Source organism: Poecilia reticulata, chromosome 12, assembly GCF_904066995.2.
Source record: "Poecilia reticulata chromosome 12, P_reticulata-male-v2, whole genome shotgun sequence".
In the NCBI taxonomy this organism is placed as follows: domain Eukaryota; kingdom Metazoa; phylum Chordata; class Actinopteri; order Cyprinodontiformes; family Poeciliidae; genus Poecilia; species Poecilia reticulata.
In genome coordinates, this window is record NC_088841.1 from 13,308,907 (window position 1) to 13,327,441 (window position 18,535).

The window sequence follows — 18,535 nt, forward strand, 5'->3', positions numbered from 1 at the left end:
GGACTAGCAGATTATAAAGCTGCCAGAATTGACTACCAGCTCTACATAGGAACATGATTGTCTGACTGGCAAAACCTTTTTAAAGAAACCTTTTTGCAGAAAACCCTGTTCTAAAACTCTGAATGAACCCTTTAACTGGTTGCGTCACTCCGCTATTACTGCTTAATGGATTCCCTTTTGCCTGTCCTGTCTTTCTGGCTTAAGAGAAATGCTCCCATCTTCTGGACTTAGTGGGGCATGTTTGCATCTACTTGTATTAAGTGCAATCTACTGCTTGATTACTGTGACAAAAAAAATGAAATAGCTCTTGTAAAACAGTTGCAAAATATTGAAATTTATTCACTTTTATCATTTCTCAGTGTTATGCCATGCGAGCTGGAGTTGTTTTCTCAAACATTAGGCACCATTAATAAGAAGGTGACGCTGTTCCACAGCATAAACGGCTACAAATGGAGAACCTACCAGAGCTACAGACTCTAGTAACAAACATAGCTTTCATCTTTTATATAAGCAGATCAAAATAAAAAAAACAAAAAAAAACAATATCTCTACATCTTTTATAAACACTGTTTCAAAACATGACTAAATTATTGAAGCCCTGAGTTGCGTTTACTTAGTTAATTTCCTCATCCCTAAAGTTATATATACAAGTTTGATGTCATTTTTTTTCAGACATGCGTCAAGTCCAAATCTGTATAGGACTTATTCAACTGGGCAAGAGCTATGAATAAAACCTAGTTCTGTCCTCATTTCCAGTTATGACGAACGTAAAAATACCATAAAGTTTGCCTTGTGAAAGACTAAACTCAAGTAGAGCATTCCCTCCATCTTTGTGTCTCACTTCTTTCCCTTTTTCACATTCAATCACCTTTTCTCTCTATGTGTCCTGTTGCCCGGGTAACTGTAACTGACTGAGACCACAAGGTTTAAGGAGCATAACAAGTGCTGAAGGGAGAGGATAATAGGATAATCTTTTTTTATTTATTTATTTTTTTCATTTACGTGCTCTCAAGTCCTTGTATGTCATTATAGGAATGTTTTGTAGTAGTTATCACCATATTAATGAAGATATTCCTAAATGAGTGTGTTTACATGTTTTATTAACTCAATGTATAGAAATTTACTGAAAAAAAATCAAGTTTACATTTCAGTGACTTTAGAAAAATGATTCTTTCAACGTCCAGGGAAATTTCTACCCTTCTTGAGCCAGAGGCTGGGAACAAGCACAAGAGTTTATCATACACAGGGTGGCTTGATAGGATCATCACAAATATGGAAAGAGCGATTGCCTAAATATGTTGTGTTAAAACTGGACCATACATAATCTCAAAATGAAGAGAAAAGGACAGCAAAATAATATATTACCATCTGTCTATACAACTGTAAATATTTGTAGCCTGTACGTTTTTCTTTTGTTGCTCAGCTCATCATTACACATTATGTTGCTCTGTTTAGTTTATCCATTTCTTTTCTGTCATTCTTTTTTTTTGTAAATGCATACATCCCATTGGGAAAAAGTCACTTTCATGTCTCTCTCTCTCTCAAACTGTTGTTTGCCTTCCAACAGTAATCAGAATTATCTGATTCTGCAGAATGATAATCGCACATATCTGACCTGAAGTGGGTAGAATTGCGCTAAGCCCTACAGCACTGTCTGTTGCTAAAGATAGACCTTTGAGCCACTGTGGTTAATTTATTCCCTTCTATAAGTTAATTTACATGTTACATTGTGTCCTCCACATTTGTTGAAACCAAAGCAAAAGATTTCATGGTATGAGAGTTTCTACGCAACTATAAAATGGATAATATGGTCTAATTGCTAATCAACAAAAAATTATTCTCGCTTTCTGAATTTTTGGGAAATTTCTGTTTCTTCCTAATAAAATTAAGATGGCATAAGATGCATGCAGAGGCTGTGTTATTGGTTTTAAGAGAGTACATTTAGAAACCAGCAGGAGAATAAATGCTTATTTTCCCACTGTACATTTGTTTTCCCTTTTTCAGGCTGGTACAGCGAAAGCACTGTGAAGGCCTATTGTAGCTATAGTGTTTCTTATTATTCCTTTCTGAAATGAAGTGGCTTTTTAGAGGCCTGCGGATATAGAAACGCACCAAATTAATGCATCAAGCGCACATGAAATTTGACTATATCATTGGAATTGAAAGCGGCGTGGCCAAGCTGCTCAACAGTTTGGGTCCAGTTTTCACATATATCATACGATCTGCTCCGAATCGTACATGGTGTATATTAATCTAGCTCTTATGAGATATTTGTGCAAATATTTGGTGGGCATGGTGTATTCCTCCTCTTTATTTTATGAATAAATATTAAGTTTAAGCATTTAGACCCTTTTGTGAAGTTTGATATCCTTGCCTTTAAGCTACATATGGATCAGACTTCAACTAGCTAGACATCCTTTGCATAATATTATTGATTTGTTTTATTTAGTTCTCTTCATAAGGCTCTTTCAAAGTCAACTGTCAAAATTTTAAACAAATGTTAAATTAATGAGCGTTTGAGCTGCTTGTTTTGCCCTCCTCTTAACACTAATGATAGCAGATGGGAACTGGAAGCCGCCATCAATGATTTAAGAACTAAATTGGGAACATCTGTGTCGTTGGAAGTGTGTCTTTGAAGAGGTATTCAGACCTTGTCATCCAGTAGAATCTTATGAAAAGATTCAAGACGGGAACATACTTTTTCACTTAGATTTTTAATGTAAACTGTTTGACATTAATTGCCTTAAATATGTTTGTCAACTTGCCTTTGAACTGGAGTTGGTGTGCTCTGATATGTAGACCAGAAGAAGGAGGCTTTGATGTGGTAAAGTGCAGGACGGAGGACAAAAGGGACTTTTTGTTGGACCATAGTTTGAATGGACAAAGGCTACACTCCTCTTTAGCTGCTGCCTTTCACTGACAGGTCCACTGTCACAAAGCTGTTGCGGTAGCACTCGGCCGACAGCTGCAGGTCTCACTTCAAGATAAATGAAAAGGGCTATTACAAGAGCCAAGTTCTGCGCTGCCTATGGTAGAAATACACAGGCTCATGTAGAGACTAGCACATAAAAACACCTATAATGGCACCTAACTCCATTTCACCCAGAAGCTTTCCACACAAGAATATGCAACAGAGAGCAAAGTCATTCATTTCACAGATTTAGATTTTTTTTTCTCCCTCTTCTGTTAAATACCACACAGTTGTACCTTACAGGAACACCAGAAGAACAAGGCAATCTTTGTAAACTTCAAAAATAATGTTTTGAAAATATAGTCCGCAAGTAAAACGGGGAAGCAAATCAAGTATGTGTTCCCCATTATTTCCCCACTCATTGCCCTTTGCAAGTATGCACTATTGTCTGCTTGTCTATACTTGCACCTTAACAAAAGCAAAAATCCATTTTCTGGCCCCTTTTCTCCTCAGCCAAAGCATGTTTCTCAATCAAAGTCACCCCAAGGGCCTCATTGTCCAGACCCTTGCACTACCTTGTTATTATCAGCCTTGGCAGTCCTGGATTGAGCTCTCGTGACGCAACTGCAAATATTGACATTACCTTTCTAATCACATTTCGTCCCTGGAAATGTCAAAAAGAGGGAGTGGGGGGGCCAGGGCATATTTGCTTACAGTTGACATATGCGGCTAGAATGTGAACCCTATTATTTGTCTGATGAAAGAGCCATAACATGGTTTGGGTAGATGTGTTGGGGTCTGCATGTGAGGGCAATGTAATCTCTCCTTTTTTTGAGCAATGCTAAATTAGCACAGTAATAAGGAAGCCATGCTGCATTTTCATAATACACCAGACTTTATCTTAAAAGTGGTATGACGCCATCTTCTTTTCTTTTTTTTTTACCTACCATAGTTATTTACAACTTTTTTATTTTTTTTTATTTTACTGTTTTAAAAATTCTTAGATTTCATCAATGCTATAATTTTAGTATTTGTATGGTAAGGTAATTCACGAGAGATTGCTGTGGTCTGCTATTTAATTACTTTGGAATATGCAAAACTTCCACAGCCATAGGCCATGATTTAAAGAACGACTCACTAATGCTTATTTCACCTTAAGGAATACAGTGTTTTTGTAGAAAAATAAAAACAGACTGTGATGATGTGACTGTTTTCATATGGAAATGTAAAGAACATTTACATATGGCTAAACTTGCTCATGGGCTCTTAGACTCAAAGCCTACTGGGAATCTGTGGTATTTTTGTACTAGTGTATTCATTATGTTCATGCAATTTTGAAAAATTGTAAATGTTGTTCATAGCTTCGCACATCATATTACAATTTAGTGCTTAAGTGGGTGATTGAAAGCAGGACATTCATATTGTTTCATTTGTCTGCTTAGTCTTTACATTTTCTCTCCATTGCCATTAATCACAAAGTACTTTCTTAAAAGTCTAAGAAACTGAAACATTTTTTTATAAAAGGGATCTTTTGGAATGATACCTTTTTTTAAAAATGGCTTTGCTCTGCAACTGCTACATATTTATAAACATCCTTCCCTACAGAGCTGAAAAGTAATCATCATAATGTATGATATCAATGCAGAGTCCATCCTTCACTATAGGCCCTGAGTGTCGAGAGCCTAGAACAAGCCTTGTTGTTTTTCTGTCTAAGAAAGGAAAGTCGTGGGTGTATAGGGCATCGGCTACAGCAAGAGAAACCCTGGGAGAGAATTATCAGGTAGGCGGGAGAACTGCACTGGCGAATCAACCCTAACTGTTATAATTCAGAAAGCCAGACCTCAAACTAGCACTATCAGCCCTTAAATCATTTGATTCTGTGTGATGGAGAACTGTGGCCTGTAAAAGGGAAGGACAGAGATGGAGAGTAATGAAGGGAGAAGACATGAGACAATGAAAAAGGCATGAGATAGGAGTGAAAACTGGAAATGTATTAGTTTCCCTGGCAAGAGGGACAAAATGTAAAGGTCAACATTTCATTTTTAGCTAAGATGTAGAATTTTATTCAGCTTTCAATCATATTATAATTAGAGTTTATGATTAGGTTGGGGCCTTCAGTCATTTTTAGTTTCTTAAGTTATTTACTGGCTCTTGGGGAACTGCTGGGGGAACTTAGGTGCTTAAGTGAAAAATGTTGCATTTCGACAAAGGTGGAGGAATACTGGCAGCACAAATTGAACATCAAAGGACCAATTAGCTAGGGGAAAAGTGTCATGATGGGTTATTAAGTAAAAAAAAATCAGCTGTCTAACTCATCATTATGTAACAAATGTTTCAAAACACGGTGTATACAGTCTAATCTTCCTTTGTAAAAGAGATACAACATTGCTGATTGAAATTATGTCTCCACAATACATTAAGCTTTTTGTCAGATTTCAGTGAGCAAAGATATTAAAAAGTGCTATGCATTTTGTATTACCCTTTAAAACTGCAGCATGTAATTTTTATAAACAATATGTTATTTCACATTTGGTACAACTCTAACCATGTCGTGACTTGAGACAGACAATCTGTGTAAAAATTGAACTTCTCTGCCCCCCGTGGCTCTACTGCCACCTGCATAAATGCATCACGCTCATTTACTTTGGATGGGGACGGGGCCGGTATCTGGGCCTTGTGTCTGATCCAGGTCCAAGTTGATCTGCTTCTCTGCTACTGCAGGCAGTGTGCTTTTCTCCACAAAGAAATTAAGGGAACCATCTCCTGGGTTCAGGGACGGGTTGCACCTCTGGGGAGGCGATACTTGGACCTGGGAGCATAAAGTGTGCCTTGGCCCCCAGGCTCTGTCGGGCCTCTGCTGGAGTTGGTGTGCCGTCGGGACTCGGGTCTCTGTGTCCATGGTGGGCTCGTGACTGCAGTGTTGGCGACTAGGGGTTCCTCATGAAACCCTTATAAAATTCTTATGGAAGAGTCTAATAAATACAATCCTTCTCAAAACCACACACACCCACAGGGGTTTAGATTCAGGTGTTTTTCATTGATACATTATTTTAGGCAGTAGTTGCTACTAAATACATCACGTATTAACTGTGTACTTTTCAGTGATGTTATAATTGTTATATATTCATTTATTGTTATTTCCGCTGGTTTTTTTATTTTGTTGTTTGTCTTTAGGCAGTTGTTGAAGCAAACTGCCCAAGGGGTATTGACTCTTGACGCTTTTCTGCTTTACTCCTATCTTCTTATTTTCCTTTAAGCCTTTTCCCCATTTTCTCTCTGTTTTCCTTTCTTTTCCATCTCTGTGTTGGATAAAAAAAAAAAAGAAGAAAAATGTTTATATATATATATAAATATATATATATATATATATCTATCCATTTACGCCCTTGTCCCTTAGTGGGGTCGGGAGGGTTGCTGGTGCCTATCTCCAGCTAACGTTCCGGGCAAGAGGCGAGGGTCACCCTGGACAGGTCGCCAGTCTGTCGCAGGGCAACACGGAGACACACAGGACAGACAACCATGCACACACGCACTCACACATAGGGGCAATTTAGACAGACCAATTAACCTGACAGTCTTGTTTTTGGACTGTGGGAGGAAACCGGAGTACCCGGAGAAAACCACGCATGCACAGGGAGAACATGCAAGCTCCATGCAGAAAGACCGGGGCAGAAAGACTGGGGCGCATATATATATATATATATATATATATATATATATATATTTATACTCTGCTTAAAAAAATAAAGGGAACACTTAAACAACACAATATAACTCCAAGTAAATCAAACTTCTGTGAAATCAAACTGTCCACTTAGGAAGCAACACTGATTGACAATCAATTTCCCCTGCTGTTGTGCAAATGGAATAGACAACAGATGGAAATTATTGGCAATTAGCAAGACCCACTCAATAAAGGAGTGGTTCTGCAGGTGGGGACCACAGACCACTTCTCAGTACCTATGCTGTCTGGCTGATATGTGGTTCTTACAGACCACTGTCCCTGTTGAATGTAGATGTAAAGGTACTAGCCAAGTTGGTAGCTTCTCGGCTGGAGAAGACTCTCCCAGTGGTTATATCTGAGGAGCAAAATGGCTTTGTCAAGGGGCGTCAATTATTTTTTAATACACGCACTCTTTTTAATGTTATCTATTCAAAGCATTCTTCGGACGAACCCGAAATAGTAATTTCCCTTGATGCTGAAAAAGCATTTGACAGGGTGGAGTGGGAATACTTGTTCGCGGTTTTGAAGAAGTTTGGATTTGGTGATACTTTTGTTTCTTGGATTCGTCTCCTTTATGCATCTCCCAAGGCTAGTGTCCGCACGAATGATGTATACTCAGATTATTTCTCTCTTGGGCGTGGAACACGCCAAGGGTGCCCGTTATCACCATTGCTCTTCATTATGGCGATTGAGCCTTTGTCCATCGCATTGCGTACATCCCCCTCTTTTAGAGGAATTTTTCGAAATGGAACAGAATATAAATTGTCCCTATACGCAGATGATCTGTTGCTATATGTATCTAATCCCACTACCTCCGTCCCTACTATCTTGAGTATCTTAAATAATTTTAGCTCCTTTTCAGGCTACAAATTGAATTTGGAAAAGAGTGAATGCTTCCCTATAAACACTACTTCTGGTGGTCTTCAACAATCTGATGTCCCTTTCAAACTCTGTCCCACAGGATTTAAATATCTTGGTATAAATGTGACACGCTCTTTATCTGGCCTTGCCTCTGCTAACTTTTCGCTTCTCATAACAAAAACAGCATCTGATTTCCAGAGTTGGGGTAATCTTCCCCTCTCCCTTTTGGGTAGGATTAATATTGTCAAGATGAATGTCTTACCCAAATTTCTTTTTTTATTTCAGTCTATTCCTCTTTTTATGCCAAAAATCTTTTTTGATTCCTTAGACAGGTTGATTAATGGCTTTATTTGGAATGGGAAACCTCCTCGAGTTCGTAAAACATTATTGCAAAGATGCAAACTCAGTGGCGGGCTTGCATTGCCTGATTTTCAATCATATTATTGGGCTGCTCACATACACAAAATCAATTATTGGTTAAAATTATCCAGCTCTCCTTGGTGTAAATTAGAGCTATCGTCGTGTAATGGGTCTTCACTATCTGGCCTAATTTTTTCTTCGCTACCTATAAAACCCTCTCTCTACACTAATAATCAAGTTGTACTTAATACGCTGAAAGTCTGGTTTCAATTTAGAAGGCACTTTAAGTTTGCTGCTGCCTCATCTTTATCCCCCTTGATTAACAACCATTTGTTTCCTCCATCTCTTTCTGACCCGTCGTTTTCTGTTTAGTATGACAGAGGTTTAAAACAATTGAGAAACTTATATGCATCAGGAGTATTTGATAGCTTTGCGGACTTATCTTCCAAATACAGTTTACCCGGTACACATTTGTTTCGATACTTACAAATTCGGAATTTTGTCTCTAAATGTTTGCCTAATTTTCCTTCTATGCCCCCTGAACAGCCCTGGGAAAAGATTGTTGCATACAATCCACTTCAGAAAGGTACGACTTCTAAGATTTATAGTTTTATTCTAAAGCTAAGAGTGAATTCTAGCGTCAAAATTAAAAATACATGGGAAAAGGAGTTGGGAATCCAGCTGACCCAGGATAACTGGGAGGACGTAATTGATAGAATCCGATCTTCCTCTTCCTGTGCTCGTCTTAGTTTGATCCAATTTAAAGTTGTACATAGGATCCATTTCTCTAAATCTAGGCTTTCTCAGATTTACCCGGATGTGGTAGATATATGTGATAAATGCAAAGGCTCCCCATGCAATCTTGGCCACATGTTCTTTCTTTGTCCCAAATTATATAATTTTTGGTCCAATTACTTCACAATTATGTCCTCTGTTCTGTGTGTAAATTTGCAACCTTGTCCATTGGTCGCCATATTCGGTATCCTCAACCCCACTTCAGTGCTAAGTTCCGCTCAATTGGAAGTTGTAGCTTTTACATCATTGTTGGCCAGACGTACTTTACTGCTACACTGGAAGTCTGAAAAATGTCCTTCAATATCCCTCTGGGTTAGAGACATGATGTTTTTTTTGAAGCTTGAGAAAATCAAATACACCCTTCGAGGGTCTACACAGAAGTTTTACCAAAAATGGCAATGTTTTCTTTCTTATTTTTCCAACTTGAGGGCTTTGCCCGACTGAAGGTGCCTGTCGCTGAATATTGATTTGGTTATAAAAATGGGTAGTCATATCGGATTAATGACATATTTATTTGTTTATTTTCTCTTCTATCAGGTTGACGTTGAGCTGAGATGGGAGGGGAATGTTGGTTTTCTTTTTTGGTTGGAGGGTTGGAGGAGGGTTGGGTGGGGAGCTGAAACTGTTGGATCGTAATTTCGGAACTTTTATTTCTGTACAATGCCTCTATTATTGTACTGTGTATCGATCATCATGTGTTCAAAATGAGAGGTATTGTGTGTATATGTGTATGTAAGTTCATATATACATGTATGTGTTTTTTTTGTTCCTTCTTTCGGCTCTAATAAAAATTCTAAAAAAAAAAAAAAAAAAAAAAAACTTAAATTAAGTTGGATAAGCTTAATAAATTAAGTTGGATAAACTTAATTGAATTTCTTACCTATGGAAGCAATTAAATTAAGTTGATTCAACTATTTAGTGTAAGTTTTGAGTTAAATGAGCACAAAAAAGTATGTTGGCATAGCAAAAGCAAAAGAATTAAGTAAAATTAATGTAAATAAGTCCATAAGATGAATTAAAGCCCAAAAAACACTTTTTAGAGTGTACATTTCTAAAGCATACTGCAAATATTGCTTTGTTCTTTGAAGCAGAAGGGCAAATGTTACTATGCATAGTGTCCAAAACTCAAAGTATAGTAATGCATTTGATGCTATAGAATTGTATTATTTATTTGTTTAAATAACCAATACCCTGAATATAGAGTCCAAGCTATAATGTGAATGTAGATGAATGTTTCCCTTTTGCTGGATATCTACAGGGGCTACGAACTGAAGTGTGAAGAGAAGATCAATAAAGCTGATCTCTAAATACTTTCAAAAACAAAGATTTTACACTTCAACATCTGTTGTCAGTAAGTAGGTTCAGTACATGTATTAGAAATGTAGACAAATACATACACTAATGTGTGCCATTTTTTTTCTTTGCAAAAAAGCTGAAGCTCAGTCATTTTTGCCCCTAGGATTTGGTTGAATTAAGGTTTGGACTTTTCCTGTATCATTCAAACACATGGTGTTGTCAGCCTGTGAAGGAGGAGTGTCTTTTCTTGATAGTTTTTGAAAGTTATATAATATACCCAGCATGTGTGGTTGCTTTTAAACTTTGTACCCTTATGACTAGATCACTTCAAATGTATGGACTTTGTATCTTTTTACTTTATTTTCTAACCTAAAAACTAAATCAGAGTAAAATGTTTCTGTTTTCCACTGAGGACTTTGACATTTTTTTTCAGCACAGCACAGCTGAAAAATTTAATCAAATTTACTCTTCCACTTACCCTTTATCCTTGGTAGATAACTTTCATTCTAAAATTTCAGACATCATTGATTCCATTGCTTCAATTGAAGTGAAGGTCATGTCTCATAGGAAGATGTTTGTGCGAAGAAGTGCTCCACTCGTACAAAGTCAAAAAAGCCATTGTCGAAGGGCTGAACAAAAATGTTGGAAAAGTTGGGTCCGGCTTCACGGTGAAATCTACAAGAGACTGTGAATACTGAATCACTCAACTGAAACATGCAAGTGATCAAATCTTTTTCTAAAATCATTAACAAAAATATTAACAATGCTTGTGTGTTGTTTGCCATACTTGACGGATTGACAAGCCCTCCTGTAACTCTAAAATCTGAACTCCACTCTATCAGCACCTGCGCTGAATTTGTCAATTTTAAAATAAACACAAAAAAAACTGAGGTTTATTTGCACTTGAATATCCAATCCAGTATCAAATGCTATGTCCATTTACAAGAGAAAATAACACTATTCCAACAACTCAACCTTAAAACTTAAAAAAATAAAAAATCAATTAAGCTCCTCCTGTTGTCTTGAAATCCTACAGAAAACTTAAGAAAGTTGCATGTAAGCGGATTCAGATATTAACTCATCCCAGGGGTAATTTCCTGACGGTACTTGACTGGTTTGAGTCTTGTAGAATAGGAACTTATTTTTGTCAATAGGTAACTTTTCATCTGACTGGACAGAAATCACATGTGTGATACCCCAACATTCAATCCTGGGACGCCTTCTATTTGTCTCATAAGTCCAAAGGACATTCTCCTGGAGGTTTTGTTTCTTGTCAATATGCACTGTGGCAAATTCCAGTCTTGCTTTTATGATTTGCTTTCAACGGCGATGTTTTCCTTGGATCTCCTTCATGAAGTTTACTTTGGCTCTTGCGTTTCATTTTTATGTTTTTGGAGGTTGTTCCAGAATCTCTTCTTCACTTCCTGTGCTCCATGTTCAGTCGAGTGCATACCATGTTAGTAAACAGCACAGTGAATATGTGTAACCTTTTAAATAATGACACACTGATTACAAGCTTGAGGACGCCTGACATGCTTATCAGAGGACACATCTTAGTCTAACATTTTTCTTTGGGCTTTTCTAGAGACACCATCATTTGTTTTTATTTTGTTCACCCACATTTTAAAAGCAATGTGTGATTTAATGTCTGGTTAATTTTCAGTAAAAATTAACCAGACATTTACTGAAAATTAATTTCAGAAAATTAATTTCAGTAAATTTTAATAGATATAGATATATTCAGATATCTATCTATCTGAATATATCTATTCAGATAGATAGATAGATAGATAGATAGATAGATGTGTGACTATGAATATCTCAAATTTAATGATTGTAAAGAACATCATACACAATTATTTGTAAGCCTGACTTTTTATAGTGTGCATATTAAAAGTTGTATGAAAGTTAATATACCCTTTAAGGAAAAGTCGAGCAGGAAATTACACAGGAAATGACTTATGCAAATAATTTCTTATCTCAGCTACATGGATAAGAGAGAAATATGCATGCAGTCAAAACTACAACTCACCACTAAAATGAAACAAATTTTTGCCTTCATTGTATGGCTTGTTGAAAACCTCATAAAATTTCTGCAGCACTTTATTCAATGTGATGCTCCTACTTTCATTAACTCACACGAGGGCCCAAATACAATAGATTATTGATTGAATACCTTTATTTTAGATTAACTCCACTCAAGCTTATTGATCGAGTATAATGAGTTTTTGCTTTGGAAGTCTTGACCTATTGGCATTATCCTGTTTGAAGTTTTTTTTTTATCAAGTGGATCATATAAGCAGTCAATGTGATTAGATTTTTGTTTGTTCTTATCCCCTTTTTTCACTTTTTTTCTGAATTCCAGGTTGTTCAAAAATAAAAAATAGGATTACACATAATGAGCTGATGTGGAGGAAAGGAGGGGAAACAAATATATGTTTTATATCACAGGTAGGTGATACTATTTTACAGAAACCCTATTGAGTAAATGTTAGCAGTCGGTCATTTTTGGTGAAGTTTTATCGACATCCAACATCTTGATTTCAGAATTTGTGCCTTGCCAAAAATTCTCAAAATATCTCCAAATCCTTTATATTGCCCAAGATAAATCTATTGTTATTCTTTAAAAATATATTTAAAAAAGTTTTTCCATTTTTTATGACAAAATCCAGGCATATTAACATGAGTTAGTACACTTTTAGGGGCCACTGTTTCTTACAGTTAGCTAACTTCTTTTTTTCCCCAGAAATGTACATTTTGCTTGCTATTTCAGAGTTAAAATTTTAATTTCTATTAAGCTTTGCCTTTGGAAGAACCATTTGAACATAAGAAGACAACAGGATCTAATAAGAAGTGTAGTGAAAAGGGTGTACTAGAAACCAAAGGTAGGGGAATGAAAAGTGAAAAAGTAAGAGACAGCACAGTTAATGGAAAGCTAAAGTGTGAAGGTGCAGAGAGAAAATAAAAGGTAACCAGAAGACCATATAGTGTAATTTGAATACAAAATTGAATCACTATAAGGAAAAATATCGAGCTCTTCAGGAGCATGAGCAAATGGAGCAAAGAAGAAATATATGGAGCTTTCAGGCATTCTTTTCCCCGTAAAGTCACTTAGGACTAAAGCTGCAGAGATTTCTCAGGTCTGAAGATGAACAGAAAAAAATCCTTCATGGTTACATCTGCCAACATGAATTTACCTGGCTTTTTTGTTGAAGATGGTGTAAACATGTGATCAAACGGGAAGGGGAATTGCGATGAGGGAGACGGAACAAAAGTAGTCCAAGAGTAAGACAAGAAATATACAAAAGAAAGAGAAACAAACTGGGACCCTAGAGAGAAAAAAGGCAAAAACTTACCAGGAAAATTAATTTTTGACATTACAAAAATATATGTGTCTTTATTGTGCTGTGGTTTTACATCCCTGATGCATAATTTTCATGGTTATAGACACAAATGAACAAAACTTGACTCTATTGCTTGTAAAACCAGGCATATTATGTGTGGATTAATGTGAGCAAATTTCTCCATTGCCTTGAACAAAAGTGATTTAATTTAAAAGTTCTTCAGAAGTACAAACTGTTACACTCTGTGTTGAGTTGCCAAACTTGAAGCAGCTGAAGATTAATGTAAAGAAGCTCAGATTCGCCACCTGCTGCTTGGGTTTTATCTTTCCACCTTTTTCAAAAACCTATTTAGATGATGATACACTTTCTCCACCACAATATCTTTTTCTTTTTGTCTGCACTTAACACACCTGTCATCAGATCACTTGTAAAGAACAACAATTTTGACTTAATTGTCACTGCTAAATGTAGACCTTTTTCAAACTTGGTGTTTTTTTTGTTTTTTTTGAAGTACATGAAAAAGCTGTTTACAATCTAAGTAATAACTATAAAAAAAAAACAAGCAAAAAAACGACTTTTATGTATTATCTTGGTTTCCAGGGATACCAAAGCAAAGAAAGTGCATTTACTTAAGTTGTAAATGATTTACAGATATAGAGAGGTTTGAAATATGTTTTTCACTTCTGGATTACCGAGCAGCTTTTAGCAGGCAGGATGTTTCTGAGGCTTTACCACTTATCACAAAATTACATGCCACAAATGTAATGATGTTGATGTTTTTTTTATTCCAAATAAAGCCAAAATGGACCGTTAAACCCCCAGAACTCATGAATGTCAAATAAAGGTAATTTGTTCTTTCTAGGAAACTCACTCTCACTTTAAGAACGAGAAGCCAACCAAATTAAATGTGGAAAGTTTAAAGTTTCTTTAAAATACTCGGTATTGATGTTCTCATATAATGCACCTAAAGCGATTAACTTTAGCCATTAGAAGTGATAAGAAATGTGGGAGTGACCGACATCACTTCTCAAGATGAACTACATTTTTTATATTTCAGATTTTACTTGTAAAATGTGAAATATTTTACATTAATATTTTACATTATATTTTACATTAATATTAATAGAAATTAATATTCCTTGAGTCTTTCTGTTTTGTTAAAATTGATATCAGATATCCATATGTCGAGTTAACTCAGAAAAACATTGAGGCTGTTGAAGACTTTAACGCTCCATGTCGAAAATTGAAAAATACCTACAGTTAGCAGTCGGGCTGTTGCAATAGGCAATAAATTGGTTAGTCACATGATAAATTCAAAGAAGCTCAATAAATTAAAATGAAGATAATTCCCAGTTGCATGCGTGTTTGTTTTCGCTGTTTCTCTCTTTCTACAAAACGACAGCAAAAAGGACAATTTTTCTCCCTCTGGGGGTGACCCTAATACATGGGACGTAATGCCACAGCAGTGACAGTGACAATACATGAACATTTCTCAACTTTCCTGTCTCATTTGTCAGCCTGTATGTGCACGCCTATGTGTATGAGCTCAAAAGTAAACATGGACGAATTTCACGAGTCCATAGGAAATGAATGGAGAGGAGGTGGCGTCGCCTCCTGTGTTGAGCCCATAAGGGAGTGAACTCTGGCATTAGTTACCTACCAGGCTCATGGTAGAACATAATCATCTATTGAAGATTTCTCAGCTTGGGGGAAAAAAAAACAAAAACAAACTATCACCAATGGCCTGTCTTCGTCTTGCTGACAGTCCACAATCACTGGGGTGTCTAATCAACAAACAAAATATGAAAAGGCCAGAGCAAACTGTAATACACTCTATGAGAGTTTGCTTAATTGCCAAAGAGACGTTGCCCTTTAATCCAGAATTTCAAGAAACGCTGCAAACATTTGATACCCAGTAGACAGTAGTAAATTTACACTTTTACTTTTTTCAGACGTCCTAACCGACAGTATTGGCTGTTTTCCTCTCTCCGCCTAATGGCCAATATATTTTGAAGGGCAAGTTTGTTTACAGAGACTTCACAATCCATTTTAGTTTGCCTTTGGTTGGTTTATTTATTTTGGATATTTAAAATGTCTTCCAGTCCCAGAGTTAAATGCTATTTAGGAATAAGTTTATTGATCTTTGAGAGAATCTACTAGCATTATTATGGACTTTTGGTCTCAAAAATACATTATTGTTTATCGCCATAATTTCAGTGACAAATTATCTGTTGGCAGTGTAATATTTTCTGGAACACAATAATTTAATGGTTGACTTGTCAGTCTGGATCTGACAGATGCACATTACATATGTCGTCTTACACCACTTATGGTGCTGACCATTGTGTCCTAAAGTCAGGCTTGCATCACATATTTTCCATTGAGATCAGGCACATTATACATTGCTGAGTACAAAAAAACCCACCAATATAAAACACAAAATCATACATTTTTATCTTTTATTGTAATTCAGAGGCATACAGTGATGATCTATTACATCACTGTTACCAAAAGATACTATAGGCCTCTGTGTTTTTATGTGTTTGTTGTTTTAAAGAAAACTAATGAAGACATACAGAGTACAAGGAGAATTTTGGTGACTGCATACCAGAAGAGCTGCTGTCCTGCTGGAGATTAATGGACAAGTTTGTCCGTAGTACAAGTCCTCTCTGTACTGCCTCACCTCTCAGCATATTTGATTTATGAACACCTAGGAGCGCACGAGCTATAATTTGAAAGGGGTTTGTTTTTCCTCATGGTGATGGAATTTTAAATGTTGTGATGAATGAACCCTTGCAGTTTGTATTTATTATTCTGCTTTGATGTAGAGTAGCCAAGAGCTGATGCACGCATGCATATGTGTTTCCCGTGTCCGGCCTTTTTCTCACGTGCATGTGCACATATCATTTTATAAATACAGCTCCAATGTTAAATGTATGGCTGCAAACGTGCTGACGTTCGCTTTTTCAGCCTGACATTAAAAATAAATCACTAGGTTGCCTTGTCTTGCAGAATCCAATATCACGTCACACCCGGTGGATGCCATTGTGAAAAATCAAAGAATAAGTCTTGCCCTCTCTCCCTTTCCACCACTCTGTCTTTGAATATAGATTTATTTTCTAACCACTGCATGTATGGTGGGGTGTTTGATGTTTCTGTTATGGCCACATATTGAATGAACCATGGAGAAATGTGATGCTCCCTGGTGAATCTACAGGGCTATAGTCTGAGCTTAGAGAAGAAAGAAAGGGCAAAGCAGACAAGCAATCGCTGGGCAACGGTGTGTGACAAAAAAAAAAAAAAACCCTGGATATAGCACTGTTACAAAGACATTCATTTCTGCCTCACTATTCTCTATTGGGAGTAGAAATACTCCAAGGACTAGGATATTGCTTATATCCTTGCATTTTAAGTAGTTGCATATGCAGTCAAAGTTTAGGGTCAGTGTTTAGATTCATTGGACCTTTTTACATGTTGTCAAGTTACAGCAATAATGTTCAATGTGATTTTGTTGGGCCTTTATATACTACATGCATATCATTTTGCCTCTAGGTAATAACATTTGTTGAAGGAATAAATAATAGCTAATATATCAACTTTATTCCTGACTTTTCTGGTGTGGTCCTTGGTATTCATGATGCTGTTTATTCCTAATGTGCTTTTGCCTCTGAGCCCTTCACAGACTGTCTCTTTTTATATGGAGATAATTGTACACACTGGTATAGACTGTCAATTAGATGACTTCTGAAGGTAATTGGTTTCTCTGGATTTTTTTTTGTTTAGGGTACCAGCATAGAAGAGGCTGGTGCCCCAGATTTTATTTTTTGCAACTTTTGAAACCTTCTCCCTTTTCCTTTCTAGAATATGCTTCTGATTTGTGTCGGCCTGTCGTCTAACATCACAATAAAAAACTTAGAAGTGTGTGAGTGTAAGATTTGATGGATGGGAATACTTTTCTTAGGTTCATGAGATTATGCACTCCATGAAAAACATTAAGAAAGAGCTAATTTAAAGTATATTTTGCAAAATAACTGGTTTGCATGTGCAAAAAACTTATATTCTAATTACTTGCTAACATCATCATTGTCATTCTTATTTTGACATATCCATGTCAAAATAAGAATGACACGGATAATGATGCTCCGTGTCATTCTTATTTTTTTTTTTTTTGGGAATAGTTCACAAATATTTGTCATACTTGATTGCTCTCATTGTATTACAATGGCTTTATCGTGTTTATTAGAAAAAAGCTTTTAATTGAGCTTACCAGATCACTCTTCATATCACAACTGCAAAATTGTATTAATGTTCCAGTTTATGGATATGCAACATATCCTTGCCAATGACAATGAATTCAGTTCTTTTTTTTTAAAGAATAAATGTTATTAAGAGCTTTTTGATCAGTACGAGTCTTATGTACTCTAGAAGTCAGAAGTTGACATACATCTATAATGGACACAAATAATTCCGGACTTAAATACACATTTGAACCCATTCTTTTTTGGAGTGAACAAATCATTGCCTACAATTTCAATGAATTTTGAAAACAAGAATTGGGGCACAAGTTTGAATTTGTTGTGGATTTCTGTCATCCACATAACAAAATGAAACCTTGAGGCTCAAATGCACTTGATAAACACCATAAATATTAATATAAATGTTCCTCACAACCACATGCAGTGTTTAGATTTTTTTTCCTCACATTTTGTGTTTCCCTCTTTTTTGTTTTCAGGGGGGACTCATTGCCCTTCTCCTCCTAATTCTCCTCTTCACCCTGGTCCTGTATACCCGTCATCGATGGTGCAAGCGTCGCCGGATCCCGCAAAAAAGCGCCAGCACAGAAGCCACCCACGAGATCCACTACATCCCCTCCGTCCTGCTGGGTCCGCAGGGCCGCGACAGTTACCGGGGCTCCCGAGGCACTCACCAGCATGGCAGCTCTGTCATCGGTATGCCCATTCGCGAGACTCCCATTCTTGATGATTATGATTGCGATGAAGAGGATGGAGTTGGACACTCGCTTAACTCTACACCCAACCAGCTCCACAAGTTCAACGACGGGAAGATTCTCGATGAATATGGACTTAATGTTAGCATTGGAGGACATGCAGACATCATGTGCAAGGATGACAATATCAAGCACAACTTTGAAAAAACGGGTAAGTTGGTTCTCCAGAAACATTTTTCTTAAAATATAAACCAGTTATAAAAATCTGCTCTACATTTAAGATCAAAATTATTCAT

The 18,535-nt window shown here is 36.6% G+C and overlaps 1 protein-coding gene across 1 annotated transcript in view; it reads left to right on the top strand.

The window, feature by feature from the left end:
• The window catches only part of astn2 (astrotactin 2), a 271,553-nt gene that overhangs the window by 57,504 nt on the left and 195,514 nt on the right, over positions 1-18,535 (top strand). The window contains exon 3 of the mRNA XM_008424385.3: positions 18,024-18,450. Coding sequence (XP_008422607.2) covers positions 18,024-18,450 — 427 coding nt within the window. The remainder of the gene's footprint in view (positions 1-18,023; positions 18,451-18,535) is intronic.